The sequence below is a fragment of the Echiichthys vipera genome (genome assembly GCF_963691815.1).
Source record: "Echiichthys vipera genome assembly, chromosome: 9".
NCBI lineage: Eukaryota > Metazoa > Chordata > Actinopteri > Perciformes > Trachinidae > Echiichthys > Echiichthys vipera.
Genome location: NC_139834.1, coordinates 9,053,022 through 9,067,845, shown reverse-complemented (window position 1 = coordinate 9,067,845; position 14,824 = coordinate 9,053,022). Strand labels below are relative to the sequence as shown.

General features: G+C 39.6%; 1 protein-coding gene across 1 annotated transcript; it reads right to left on the bottom strand.

Annotated features, from left to right (window-relative positions):
- Positions 1 to 4,135: 4,135 nt before the first annotated feature.
- On the bottom strand, positions 4,136 to 13,652 carry opn7d (opsin 7, group member d). The gene is made up of 6 exons (XM_083919766.1): positions 13,486 to 13,652; positions 7,365 to 7,455; positions 7,079 to 7,241; positions 6,448 to 6,575; positions 5,983 to 6,317; positions 4,136 to 5,610 (listed from the first exon to the last, which is right to left on the bottom strand). Exons 2-6 carry the CDS (start codon positions 7,453 to 7,455, stop codon positions 5,128 to 5,130), a joined length of 1,200 nt encoding a protein of 399 aa, XP_083775892.1. The 5' UTR covers positions 13,486 to 13,652; the 3' UTR covers positions 4,136 to 5,127.
- Positions 13,653 to 14,824: the final 1,172 nt, after the last annotated feature.

The window sequence follows — 14,824 nt, the reverse complement described above, 5'->3', positions numbered from 1 at the left end:
ATACAGACTACCAAAAATGTATTTCTAAATGCAGGAACAATAATAACATAAACGAAGAGGAAGAAGTGACCGTTGCTTCGGGGTAGTTAGCTAACATTAGCTTATCTATAATGCTGCCATCTTGTCAAAAAAACAAACACTGGTCAGATAAATGTTTACTCAGTCGTGTATAAGATGCATTAACGTTATCTTTTCGTGACACAAAAATGCCAGAGAGCAACAAGAAGTCACGTTACTCAAATTATCTTGCTGCAGTGCTTCAGAAAAACAGGTCAGTGTGGCTCAATTGTTGTAAGTCAACTCTAAAGTGCATTTTAAAGTCATTATTATATCAGTGAAGTGCTGACTGCTTTGGTTTCAGGCTCCTGTTATTGTTCATACTACCCCGCTGTCAGTCTGGGTTAGCTACCCTTAGTGTTATTAGCCAATTATACTATTAGGAGTATTATGGGAAGTCCACATTGTCTTTAAAGCTCTTCTGTCAAATGGATAGTCTAGTTTCCATACAAAAGAAAGAAATTCACGTCAATGGTGTGTGACTGTCACTAGATAGTCTTGTTCACAAGTTCAAATCCACACTTTCTCAGTAGTGTGGTCAAGGAGGACAGTGCTGAGGGTACAGCAGTAGATAGTTGTGGATATTAACTTTAAAAGTTTTCAATTCTCCTGGGCCTGTTTAATCAACTATTTTAATTAATCCATTTATTGCTAACAAACATTTGTCATTGCCATCTCTTCCAATATGAGGATTTGGTCCCTTTTGGTCGTATTCGATAGTAAAACTAAATAAATATATGCTTTGAATTGCAGGATGAATTCAAGCAATTTTAACGTGTTATTTTTGGCTCAGGGAAATTATGATGGCCATTTTTAAGAAAAACAACAACTACTAACTATTAAACAAAAGAAAGCAATCCACCGATTAGTCTATACTAGTATTATTTCTATTAATAAGAATGATAAAGTTGCAAGGTCACACAGTAATGCCAAAACCTCTTATTAAGTGAAGGTGGACTATTGGTGTGTGAGGGCTTCAACAAATGATCAAAAATGGAGTTTGGGGGCCAGAATTATAGATTTCTTCAAAATCTGCCTGTACATAAAAAATACCTCAGGGGTAAATAGAAGTTTGCCTGATAGTTGTTCCTCACATTTTTCCATTTGTGTGCACCAGAGGGCAGCATTGGATACAGCACGCCTGTACACACTGCCTCCATCCGACTAGAAACAGTAGGAAGAAACAACCTGTGCATTACTTGTCATGAGTTTGAATCTAAATTTCACCTCTTCTCACACAGTAATATCAAATATAGAATTAGAGGTGGTGACACAAGCTAATACAACGCAATACAAAAGGCTTGCAAAAAGCTGCTTATGTTTACTCTTGTTGTTAGAGACTCAACGTCTTGATTAATGACTTTGATTTCTTGTCTGGTTTTGACTTGGCTTCAGGTGCTTTGTTCAGTTCTGCACAATAACTTACTTCTCTGTTGTTGTTATAGATAACTAAACTGCTGAGACTTAATATATGAAATAAAGCAATGACTTTAACAATTCATCGCTTATCATAAGACTCGATGACAGTTTTTATTCATATTGTTTTTCTGTTGATCAACTTTTACATGTCCAATCATGTAGGCTCTACAATATTGTAACTCCAGGTACATGCAGCATACAAAACATTAAACAGCTGAGTTTATTGTTTGTTTAGTTATTTATTTCAGTGCATTATAAATAGCTGCATTTTGATTCATGCAGGTGGGCGACTTCAAGATGGACCCGTCACACATGACTGTGGACTTCTCAGCCCAGAGGTAGGATGATTAACTCTTTCTTTCTCTCGCTCAAACATACTTCAGAATAAAACGTGTCCTCAAATCACCATTAAGGCAGAAATGTCAAGCTGAGAATTTCTAACAGGCCAAGAGAAATGTGTGTTTTGTGTTTACTGGGTGCCCGGGGTAGTTTGGAGAAAACAAAAACAGCTGGTAGTCATTGTCTGAATTTCAAGAGATGGAGAGTGAGATGAAGATAAAGATGTGCAGAACTATGTGTTGGATCTTTCAATCAGTAAAATCCAATCATTATCTCTTAAGTGACTCCTAATTGAAGCTTTTGTATATCTGGGTGCTGTGCTGGGTTAACTCTCACTCCATCTGTGATGGCAAAACAGCATATTGGATGATATTTATAATTGTGTTAACTATAAAGTTTCCATCTGTCTCTAGAGAAAAGGCTCACAAAATAAAGAATCTCACACATAATAGTCACAGTAAATACAAACAGTGTGTGTGCCCATGTAGAATTAATTAGCTGGCTGCATCTCAGTACTCGTCTGTAATGGCTCCAGACTTTTTTTTATACACTTGGGGAAAATAAATGACTTTGCATCTAAGTCGATACTTCATGCATATTTGCTCTGGCTCCCTGCTGGCATGGGAATTTCCATTTCCATTTTATTCCAGTTCAGTTCAGCTCTGATAGATCTCTTTAGCCATTACACTCTATAGCTATACACATTGCTGTTTTGTATTTCTAAGATATAAAGGGTCTTTCTTGTGTGTGCTTTGGGATGCACATTAAAGAGTAGGCAACGCCCCCGGCTGTAGCTTTGCTTGTCATCATGATTTTGGTCTGTGTGCTCAAAAATCCTCCTTCGAATATGCTGTCTCAGTGGCAAACAAAGATGTGCACTAAAATGGAAGTAGTCTATTGAATGAGCACTCTTTCAACTCCCCAAGAACAGAGTGGCTGCCTTCACAGGTTAATCTTGTCCAAGTTCAACATCAATTCAAACACCTCATTAAGATGCCTTTTCTCTTAATGAATGACAGGGCTGTGAAATAAAACAGAGACCACACCACAGTGCTGCCAGTAATGTCAATACTCTCGTTTGCAGAAAATTAGATAGGCATGGTATTTGAACCTGGTGAGTTAATGATCAATGTTTAATTACAGACACAAGGTTGGAAACAAAAGATGCCCTTCAAAATGTTATTATCTGAATAGCTCCTCTGCTGTAATTTGTTCTGCTACAATTGTAATTTTCCCTTAATCTGAAAAGATTAAATGAAAGGATTTCAAACAAGCTGGCTTTCTGAGAGTTTCTCGGAAAAAAAAAACCCCAACAACAATTACTCCTTTTCTTTTATTTCCTTAGTATATGAAGTGGCACAATGATCAGTTTTGATAATATCAACACAAACACTTGGCTTTTCTCTGTATTCATACACGAAGAAAAACTGCACAATACCACATTAAAAAGGGAGGGCAGAATTAAAAATGGAAAGTGCAGTTTTGTGTTTTGTTTTTAAGGGAAAGCAAATTGTCTGTCTTTTACATGAATGTTATGTCTTAAAACCCAAAAAGTGATTTTATTTTGATCTTTGCAATAAACATGCATTATTAATTATCAAAAGAAAATGAGTAGAAGACAAACACAGCAGCACCTCTATGCATTAGATATTGTAGACACTTTATTATGATAAATAAATTATTATTTTAACCTTCAAATATTTTAACGGCAATATGGGCTCCTTTGAAAATCCATTGTTTTTCACAGCAGATCCCCTCAAGTATTAATCTAATCCAGATGAAATCAAGGTTAGAACTAAGAGGTATGGGAAGGAGAGGTGTCCCATAACCAACATAAGAGTTGAGGAATCCTCCAAAACAGAGATGTGTAACTCATTTTAGTCCATGGGCCACATAAATCTATTTTAATCTCATATGGGCTGAAGCAGTAAAACTTTTGCATCAGAAATGATAAATAACACCTCCAGATTTTCTTTTAGTGTAAATGAATAAGAATACATTCTGAAAACATCCACAATTAATATACAATCTATTTACAAAACATCATGGGCAGCCTGAGATGTCTTAAGAAAAACAAGTGCAATTTCAACAATATGTCTCAGTGTTTGATTGTTTTCTGGTCAGGGTCGACAACAAAATGAGTCTGATAGTGGCGTAGAAAGCTCTACTTGAGCTAGGGCTGGATGATCTGGCCAAAGTCTTCTACCTTGATAGAGGTCATTTAACATCTCGATAATTTATATAGAAAAATACTGAGTATGTTTTTATTAAGAACTTTATTGCAAAATATTAACTCAGAATATTTTCACGAGAGGTTCTGAACAAAAAAAAGAGTTAGAATGTGCGTGCTATTATCATAGACTGTATAAAAAATGGACGTAGCGTCTCCGCCAGGGCCCGTTCTCTCAACTTGATCCAATTCTACTCCCTTCTGGGAGTCGCCATCTTGTCGGACCTTGACTCCTCCTCATTTCCTCTTACCAAAAAAGGGCATTGATGTGACGTTTGGGGGGAGGGACACACAGAATTAGCCACAGAACTGCAGTTTTTGGCACTTCTGTATTGGATCTACCAGGAAGTCGCTGTGGTGGGGGCTTGGGTTATTATCAATTTAGATGACGTAATTGTATATCACGATATCTCAATATCTGATTTCATCACGATACAATTCCATTGAAAGACAATAAATGATCATGTTGAATTATCGCCCAGCACTAACCTGAGCACTGAAAGGTGTTGTGAACATACCAAACACTCCTGTGAAGAGATAGGGAATAGGTCAATTTTTCTTGGTAAACCAACATTTCAAGATGTTTTCCACCAGCTGCTCATGCTTGACAGTGTGTAGCCTCCTCTTGCAATAATTCTACATATGTTTTTTCTTATAGTTTGTCTTGTTTGCACTGGCCATATATTAAACTTGGTTTATTCTGACTTTACTCTATTAGGATGTGCGTGCTGTATGCAAAATATGATGAGATGCTTTGAAATGTCACTCATTTGTCTAATTAACCTAGAAGCCGGCAGGGCATCAAGACATCATACGCAAACAATTCTTCTCAGATTGTGTGTATGTTATGAATCTCAGGTATTTCCCAATAAACGGGCCATTTATGAGGGACTTTCAGGAACAATACCATTGCAGGTCCTTGCAAGCCTGTGATGTTGTTATTCTATGACGTCTTGGTAACACACACACTCACATTATGACTTGTCCAGGCCATTTGTTGTTTTGTTGTCCATGCCCAGTATTCTGTCTTTTTGAGAACCTGTCCTGTCTTATTTGCTTCATAAAAGAAGGAGGTTGTACCACTAGAGGAAATCAGCCTGTGGTTCGGCTGAGAGCTGGTTAACTGTTACCTCTCTGTAGGTGGATCCAGTCAGGATGCAGGCAGTTCTTTGGGGGGTCGTCACATGACACGGCGCTGCACTCTCAGCGCAGTGCAGACATGCCCCATAACTCTCCTGCTGTCCATTTGAGAAGCGTGTGGAGATGCTCACGTCCTTGTTACGCTGCGAGGTCGATCCGAAACGTTCTTTCGGCTCCGAATGTGGACTTCCCCTGTAGATCCTCTGTCGTAACATAGACGTGTCTCTGTAGAGACACTCGCGAAAGTTGGGCTTACACAGCAGGTAGACCATAGGGTTGTAGATAGTGGAAGATTTGGCTAACACGGCGGCCACAGCGAATGCATCAGGAGGAACCCTTGTGGCATCTCCAAAAGCTGCCCACATGGCCACAGCAGCATATGGACTCCAGGCACCCAGGAAGCCTATACAAACGGCCACTGACAGCTATGGAGACGAAACATAGCAGACCCTAATACATGGATACACATACTGCAAAAACATGACATGCAGAAGATTTATTTAGCTTCACACCCAGTGGAAAAGTGTACAAATATTTGTAGTGCCATCCCATTATTTATGACTGCACACACACACACACACACACACACACACACACACACACACACACACACACACACACACACACACACACACACACACACACACACACACACACACACACAGATAGGGGAGATGCTACAAAGATGTAATACTAAAAGTTATGTGCGAGTTTACCGTTTCATATCATGCTCAAATTCTGTCAACTGTAAAACCTGAAATCAGTCATACTGAAGTGACACACTCATATCCTCTGACCTTGACAATTAGAGCGTGTGCATTGGCGGTCTTGGTTTGTGGTGACACATGCTGCTGGACAGCCTGACGTGACCCCCGCACTGTCAGCAGAATGAAAGTATAGGAGAAGAAGATGATGGTGCAGGGCAGTGCATAGCAAAAGACGAAAAGGCAGATAATGTAAAACAAAGCTGAAAGCTCGTGGTTGGGTGCATGCCAGTCAATGCAGCAGGCTGTGCCGTAAGGTTCAGCACTGTAATGTCCCCACTGTGCCAAGGGCCCTACAGCAAACACAGATGCATAACACCACACTCCAACGACCAGGAGGCGGGCGTGGGAGGAGGAGAACTTGTTACCTGATCAAACGGGAGATACAAAAAGATGCTTGCTGTTATCGTGGTCATTTTTTTCCTCAAATGTCATGCTGTTGAACTTTGTGATAAAATCTGTGGCAACACCATGCTCATTGGTTTGTTATCCTCTTACCGTGGTTGGGGAAGCAGACTTTGAGGCAGCACACTAAGGACAGGGCTGTGAGGTTTGTCAAGCTGCATAGACCAAACAGCACTCCGCACATAGCGTAGAGCTGACAGGTGATTTCTCCAAACATCCACCTGTATTCACAGGAAAGGAGAAAAGAGAACCATGATGGGGTCTAGGGCTGCAATTAGCAATTAATCTGCTGATTATTTTTGGTCTATACAATGTCAGGACATAGTGAAAAATGTCTTAATATCTTAAAGCTCAAGGAGACATCTTCCAATTATTTGTTTGTGTGGTACAATTTATTTGGCTAGCACTGTCGCCCAGTATGAAGGTACTGCTGGCTACTGGGTTCGAGCCTTGGTTCAGGCCGAGCCTTTCTGTGTTTGCATGTTCTCTCTGTGTTTGCGTGGGTTTCCTCTGGGTGCTCCAGTTTTATCCACCCCGAAAAACATGTATATCAGGTCCTGTCAGTGCCCCTGAACAAGACAAAAGAACTGGATTTGGTACTTATTTCAATGTATATAGCCTAAGTGCTGAGAAATGACAATAAAGGAATCATCTTCGTCTTTGGCCATATATACACAGCTTACAATGATATAAAACAGAACAGACAGAGGGTAATGTGAGATACCTGTGTGTAAAAGATGATGGTATTGCCAATGGGAATAAAGAGAGCGTCATCCCAAGGTCACTGATGGAGAGATTGATGATGAAGAACTCAGCTGGCTTTAAGGTCGAACGCTTGTGATATGCAACAAGTAGCAGAATGCAGTTACCAATGAGGGACAGTATAACTGTAAAACAAAAAGGGAGATTGAGCTGGGCTGGAGCTTGTGCACCTGTAGGCATTTGTCACATATTCATGGAGTCTGCGACGGAACAACACCATGAGATAGTTGCTTGTTGTGTGGACTTACAAAAGATGCTGTAGAGGGAACCCATGAGGATGTCGTGCTCCTTGGAGATGGTGGAGACGAACAGAGCCGATGTGTCTGAAGAATTTCCCATCTAAAATGTAATTAACATAAGCACACACAAGTTAACTGTGAACAACTCAATTATTAAAGAATCTACTCGACTGATGTTGTAGAGAGAGAGAGAGTGCTCAGTTACAGCAGCTAAATCTATTTCCTCACTGCATGAACGTCTCTACAGTTGTGTTCCTCCAGTCCTCCTTCAGTGTCCTTGAGCAGGAAACTGAACACTAAATTGCTCCAATTGGTGTATGAATAAGAGTTAGATGAGATCCAGATGAGCAGATGGCACCTCTGCCAACAGTATACTGTATGAATGAGTGTTTGAGATTGGGTGAATGTGGCAAGTAGTGTAAAGCGCTTTGAGTGGTCAAAAGACTACAAAGGAAGGCACTATATAAAAGCCATATATAAAAGTCCATTTACCATATTATCTGAAGTGAAAGCTGTGCTTTCTTACTCTCTGTGTTGCACAATACATCCAGTCTACAGATGTAGAAATAGATAAAAAAAAAAAAGCTTATTTTATTAGAAAAATAATCCTGTGCAAAAGATGAGGAATTTATATTAAACACAAAGCAGGATCGACAGATGGGAAGAATTAGGAAGACTGTGCCTTTCAGGATTTACGACAGGAGTATGAGATGAGAGATTTAGAGCTTGAGAACAAAATGATTAAGATAACATGCGCTCAAATTTGATGGGAAAAAGATGAGTGAAATTGCAATATTATCTCCAGCGGTCACATGTTTACACATGATGCAAGTATGCAAATACAAGTGCAATGCAGACACAGAAGTGATAGAATAGAAACATAATGAGCAGAGGTAAGAGGGGTTCATTCTGCCACGAGAGCTGACATCAAGCATCACAAAGCTCATAAATTAACCTAATAGATTGTTAGAAGAATCTCAATAGTGTCCTTTCAGCATCAGCAACCGTGTCAGAAGTACTCTTGATTATTGTTATTAGCCAGACACATAACCGAGGCAATCAGTATCTTCTTCTTGGCTAGCTATCTTTAAACAAGATTACGATTGCTATTCAGTACATCACTTTGCGCGATAGAAAAATTTAAAATTAAATCCGTGAAGAAAGCACCGTTCAGGGATCAATGTGGGGTAATACTATGGGCTATCAGAGACGGTGCCGAGGCAACATTGACTCTCAAGGACTTGGGCAATCACACAGGATAAAGAAGAAGGCTTCATTACTATGCAGGTCAGCACACCAGCCAATGACGAGATGTCCAGTCAGTCTGAGTAGATGAGACTCAGCTCAGTTCATCAAATGACCAGTTAATGCCACTAAATCAAAGAATTCAACTGTTGTGTCAGCACAACCAATCATTCTGTTATCAACAAAACATGTTTACTTAGATTTGCTAAAGCCCAGTACCCTCAGTTACCAGTTTATTAGGTACACTGAGGTTCACCTAATGCAATCTAATACAAGTGTCTGCACTAATATTATGATATGATATGTTATTTATGATAATTTTGAGGCTGTAGTTTATGGTGTTGTTGCACTGTATTGCATAATACAGTGAGGTGTTTCTGTAATGCAGTCTACCCTCATTCATAGAAATGGGTAATGAAAATACAGTCAGTATAATTAAATTCAACAGCACCACAAACTGCAAACTCCAGAATCAATCATGTTGCAGACTCGGGGAACACAACAGGTTGACCGTCTCATCATAGAATGTCATGCAATGATAAAATGCTGAAATTTGGAACATTTATTACAAGCTCAATATCACTAATATAAATGAATAAATAAATAAATGGGGAAACGACAAGCAATCACAAGCCAGATGTGATTTGCTGCAGGAGCATACAATCAACACCCCTCTAAAAACAGTTTGGACAAAAGCTGAGCATTGCTTGGTTTGTGTATCAGATAAACTGGCAACTGAGTTCATAGCAATAGCATATTTTGCTGTGCCTGCATCTGGGAGAATGTTGCCAGATTTGGTTAATGCTGGACAGTATACTGTGAGTTTTTCTAAGTGCGGTAATCAAATACTCTTTCGACGCTAATTCTAAACGGTAATACTAATGGTGAGGAATTTTCACCACGGTTTATCATTCAACCGCTAACCGTTTCATCCCCGACAGCTTGACAAATTGCAATTATTATTATCTCCTTATTGGCCCTGTCACAACAAAGAAGACAATCTTCAGGTGCATGTTTCATGAGTGATAACCTGTATCCTGTACAAGGAGGCTTCAGAAGGAAACATGTACACTCAGATCTGTGCGAAAGATGTTTTATTTATTCTGTATAAATCAGAAAGCAGTGTTGGGTTGTATCAATTGTGTTTAATTAACAGATTACTGCATTAAAATGTCAACACAGACACAGTATATTGTGACAATACTATCAAATGTCTCTAGGGCTGATCTTTGTATCTGAGCATGTTTATGAAACCAGAGGAACAAAACCAAGACGACCCCTAGCCGTGTGAGTGTGAAAGTGAGAGGGCGTAGACGAAAAGAGCCGGGGAGAGCTTCACCAGCTGAGTTTTGCCTTTGGTCGGCTGTGACAGATCAAGTATTTTGAGACTAGCTGACCTGTGACACTACTGTTATCATGTCCCTGAGCCTGGCTGCATAACTTTCCTTTTTCAGTTGTGATTAATTGGATGCTGTTGAGACAGGCACATTGACCTCCAGATGGTGATACAGGGGGTAAACCATATATTGCTGCTGATGTGGCTTATGCACATTTTCATTTCTGATGCACATTTGCACCTCATCATCCCCTGCAATGACTCATCTTCCCAAGTTTTCCTTCTCTGTGGAGACATTTTGACTGTGTAATTTACTGAGGAAGAAATTTTAATTAAGCTTCAGTTCACCGCTGTGGTCAGTATTGTGTAGTTTCCCTGCAGCATGTCATGAAAACTGTGAGATTTATGTGATGCCACTTTAACTAGACCTGTCACTCATTTAAATCGCTTTGGTCGGAGCAGATAAACAGACATTTATTGGCTGACAGACCTGTCAGGAAGTCCACATGCATGAGCTCATGAGCAACGACACTTTCAATGTCAGAGTGTCTGTATGGTTTTCAGAGATTGGCACCCAGTGGGATGGCTCAGTCATCAACCTGTGTTTGAATTTGATCTTTTTCTAAAACTAAAAAAAAATGTGTTTTTTACTATAATGGAAGCCAAATTGAATCAGACATAATTGTTCTAATCATTATTACCCGACACACTATAATGATGGCTTTGTAATTGATGATTTTATCTTAGCAATATCATAGTGATGTTACATTCGCCCACAGGCCTCAATGTTTGTTTGTTTGTGCGCATGACATTTTAAATTTGAGTTTATACGCTAATTATGACAACATTTCATAAAAAAATAACTAATAGGATAAAATGATGAGTTGGTGACATTTTATATCCAAAAGGTCAACGGTCCACTTCATTGTGACAACATGATGTTTCTGTCCATTCAGCGCCATGACTCAGGAACAGATGAGACATTTGGTCGGGTATTGAGTTGGTGAATTGGTAATCTTTCTTACTGCAGAGTTGAAGATGTGTATAAAGCATCCAGTCTTGCCAATAGATACACTTAATACCTTTTTTTAAATGTCTTAAGTCTTCAGAACAGATATTATATGGACAGTTGGGATATAAACTGCAACCTGACTAGTTGGTTGGCGGAGACATACAACCAAAGGGTGGTAATTTAGTTTGGAACATGCAGCTTTTTTGGCCATGTCTTCTAAAAATAGAATTCAAAAGTGTAAAGCTTGTTCTTATAGCACAGGTCGATACACATGTCCACATTAGGGCTGAAAAGATTAGCCAAATAGTTGTTGCTAAATGTTCTGTTCAATATTGTGTAATCATCATTGCTGATCACATTTTTGTGTGCAAATAATATCATTAGTATTTTGTTAAATCTGTGATTTCACTGCATTGTTCTTTATATAAAAGCAACATACAGTACATGACACACAGTGTGCTGTGCGACACATCCCCTGAAGGCCCTGTGCGACCTTTAGTGGACTTTATTCACCCTCGTTGTGTGTAACTGCCTCCTCCTCTGAGAGTGACTGACAGTGACAAGGGAATGCCGCACAGTCACAGTAATTGTTACACCGTAGTTTAGCAGCATGACAAAGAGTGGTTGGAGGCAACTCTTTCAAACATCGCAGGGTATGCTGTGACATATCTTATGTAATGACTGTGGAGGATGCTCACGTGATGAATGTTGAAAGGTTCAGGTGACACTAAACTATTCGAGCCTGCTGACAGACCTGCTGACTCACACTTTTGTTTTGTTTTTTGATCTCCCTCAATAATATTCTTCAACATGTGGTTTTGGTTGTAGCAAATTGGCATCTGAAATTAACAGTCTACAGATTTGGTGGCAAAAATTTACTAGGGCTGTCGTCCCCTCTTAGTCGATCAGTCAACTGATTAGAGTACTAAGATTTCTTCAGTCGATTTAGTATTTTGTTAATGCTTTTTTCATGCTGAATTATTAATTCCAAAGAAATGTATGAGCACATCTCCGGTAAACACAAAGTTTAAAGTGGTGGTTTTGCATTAGTCTTTGTGGAGAAACTCAGTTTTACAGATCTGTCAAGTTATGATTTTTATATGGAACACTTTAAGGTCATTGGCTAATCGTCATTCAGTTTAATCAACTGATTGATTAGTTAACAAAAACATGGGAGTATTAGTCGACTTAAGAATGTATTGAGTCGAGAACAACCCTACATTTTACAAAATCGACTTTAAATTAGAGAGAGGATTAAAACATATTTGTAATTGTAGCTTTTTGGATTGCTTTTATTATCCAGTGGGATAGGATTAAGTAAAATAAAGAAAAGGATTTAATCACAGGGCAGCGGTGCCACTGATGTGGTTTCAAAGATGAGAAATGATTTACCTGATTAATACAGAGATAATTTGCCATTAAAGTTCTTGTTGCAAACAATACAAACATTTGTAATTTGACATGACCTTAAAGCTAATTGGGTTATTTCTCATAGTAGAAGCTGAAAAACAATCAGAATATCATGTATAATAGGCTATGAAGTATCTCTATTGTTAGTCAGGCTTTACAATGTAGTTTCTCTCATTGCCTCTGAGTCTCAGATCTCCAAGCCTATGGGAAGGACAGCAGCCGCAAAGAATGCAAAATAAATAAATAAATACAATTCTGCCACCCTGTTAGTCCTATCCTTATCACTCTACCACAACTGCTTCCCTTTCGTGACACAAACATATTACATAACTGCAGTCTGATTGAGTGTGGAAAAGCTGACATCTATGTGTCAATGATGGATCATTTTTATAGCCTCAGACTGCTGTTTTCAATTATTTGTCTTTGACTCGGAGCTTCAGTTGAAGGTCGTTCACTTTGTTGTAGCATGTTGTCTCCAACACAAAAACATGGTACCCTGGCCTCATAATTGGTCACTGTCATCACATATTGATTCTCTGTTGTGAGGCTAGAGTCACAAATAAGCAAACTGTCGATCACATATGTCTGTGCATGTAATAAAAATAGGCATTTCATGCATTCAGGGAGAGAGATCAAGCTGACAGGCTGTCTTTAAAACGGTCAAACAGCTACAGCTAGGACTAAAGATGAAGAAGCAGTTCTCTTTACAGAGAGGGATGATCAGCAAACTCATCACTAATCCTGCCAGCAGTCCCACAAATTGGCTGTCATGTCCGTGCCTTCATTTCATCAGCATTACAGCTGGCACAATCCGTTTTCACTTCCTTGAGATAGTATTTGAACCTTGCCTGAATGTCCGTCAGTGAACACCCCTTTAACCCAACCAGATGCGATCATTTTAGAGGGAGACTTAAAACCACTGAAAGGGAGATTAAACTGCATATAAATAAAAATAAAGAGAGTGAATATTTTTGACTCATGTTAGCTGCTAGTAACCATTTTCAACAATGTCAGCAAAATTTGAAAAATTAAAAAATGCATCATTAACAATCCCACTTTTTGTTATTGTCTATTATCTTTTTATTGCACTGGAATCAGAAAAGACAACCCACCGCTGTGCTGCTTACCTTCCAGGGAGGAATGACTTGTCCTCAGTTAAACTCATGGAGGCCAAGTGGAGAGCAGGACACAGGGGAGAGGAGCTTGGTCAGCCACCAACTCGGAAACAGTGGGGAGGAAGAGTCAGAGAGAGAGGGAGGGAAAGAGAGAGGAGCACTGGAAGAGTCCGGTTAAGGTATTCTCCTTTTCCTCAGTGACACACACTTGCAAACATCCAGCAAGCTGGACGCACTCACTCACACTAGAAAGAGGGAGGGAGAGAGAGAGAGGGGGGGGAGGAGAGAGAGAGAGAGGGAGAAAGGGATCAGCATAATACTGGCAAGCTCTGAATTTTACTGATGAGTCAAAAGTACCACTCCCCTCCCCATTTCTTCATCTGTCGCTACTTTCTATTTCCACACTTTTGGTTATTCACCTTCTTTACCACGTATGAATCATATATTTGAAGCATGCATGTATTTCTCTCTGAATATAAAACAGACATTAGTAATTTGCAGGATGTGCCTTTTGAAGCTAAAAGCTAAAAGTCAGAATGAGTAAATGATGATTGTAATTTCTTCTCTTGTGACTAGGGTATAAAACAGCTTACAACTGTAGTTCATCATGCTGCTAACCGTTCACAGTGAAGAAATTAAGCAGCACCAGTAGTTCACGATTGTGCCTCGTGAACGCCTGTTGCTCACATAATGATAACGTTGGTATGCACGGAGAATTACAAAATGTTTGATGCATAATTTGCGAATGGAATGAGATTTTTTTTTGAGAGTGGAAAATGAATGAGACAGCCACTTAAAAAAATAAAGTGTCATCTTCGGTCACACAGTAAAAGCAGCCACGTCAGGGAGCATTGGAAGTGCACCTGAAGGGCTGTATCTTTATCACACCCTCCCTGCCTGCAGCAGCTCCACTCCCGGACTTGACAGTCATGGAAAGCTGCTTAAGGGAGCATGGGCTTGCTCGCTAAGTCGTGCCGAGGCTGCAGGGTTGTCAGAAAGCTGCATAGAGCAGTGCTGTCATATTAATATGTCGGCACAAGGTCCTGCTCCTTCTCAGGCCGGTCGCTCTGACATGGTGAGATGTAGTAGATGTGTCTGCTGTAGTAGTGAATTATTGCAGATGAGAGAAAGCAGAAAATCGGATCAGAACAAGATGAAAGTTATGAGAAATCATGTTGAACGTGAGTGCAATCACTTTCCTTCAGATCATTAAGACACGCTGGATGTCAGTAAGTAAGTTATTTGATGCGTTGCTATCACATTTGGTGTAGATATTCATCTTCCCCAGAGAAGGAATCTTAATGACTTTGTTGATCTCCTAACTTTGCCTCTAGCACCCGAGCAGGTCAAA

Coding starts and splice junctions, on each gene's coding strand:
- opn7d (XM_083919766.1), bottom strand. CDS start 7,455: ATGGGAAATTCTTCAGACACATCGGCTCTGTTCGTCTCCACCATCTCC. Junction 7,242..7,364: donor TTCCCTCTACAGCATCTTTT/GTAAGTCCACAC, acceptor TTTGTTTTACAG/TTATACTGTCCCTCATTGGT. Junction 6,576..7,078: donor CCATCATCTTTTACACACAG/GTATCTCACATT, acceptor CTGTGAATACAG/GTGGATGTTTGGAGAAATCA.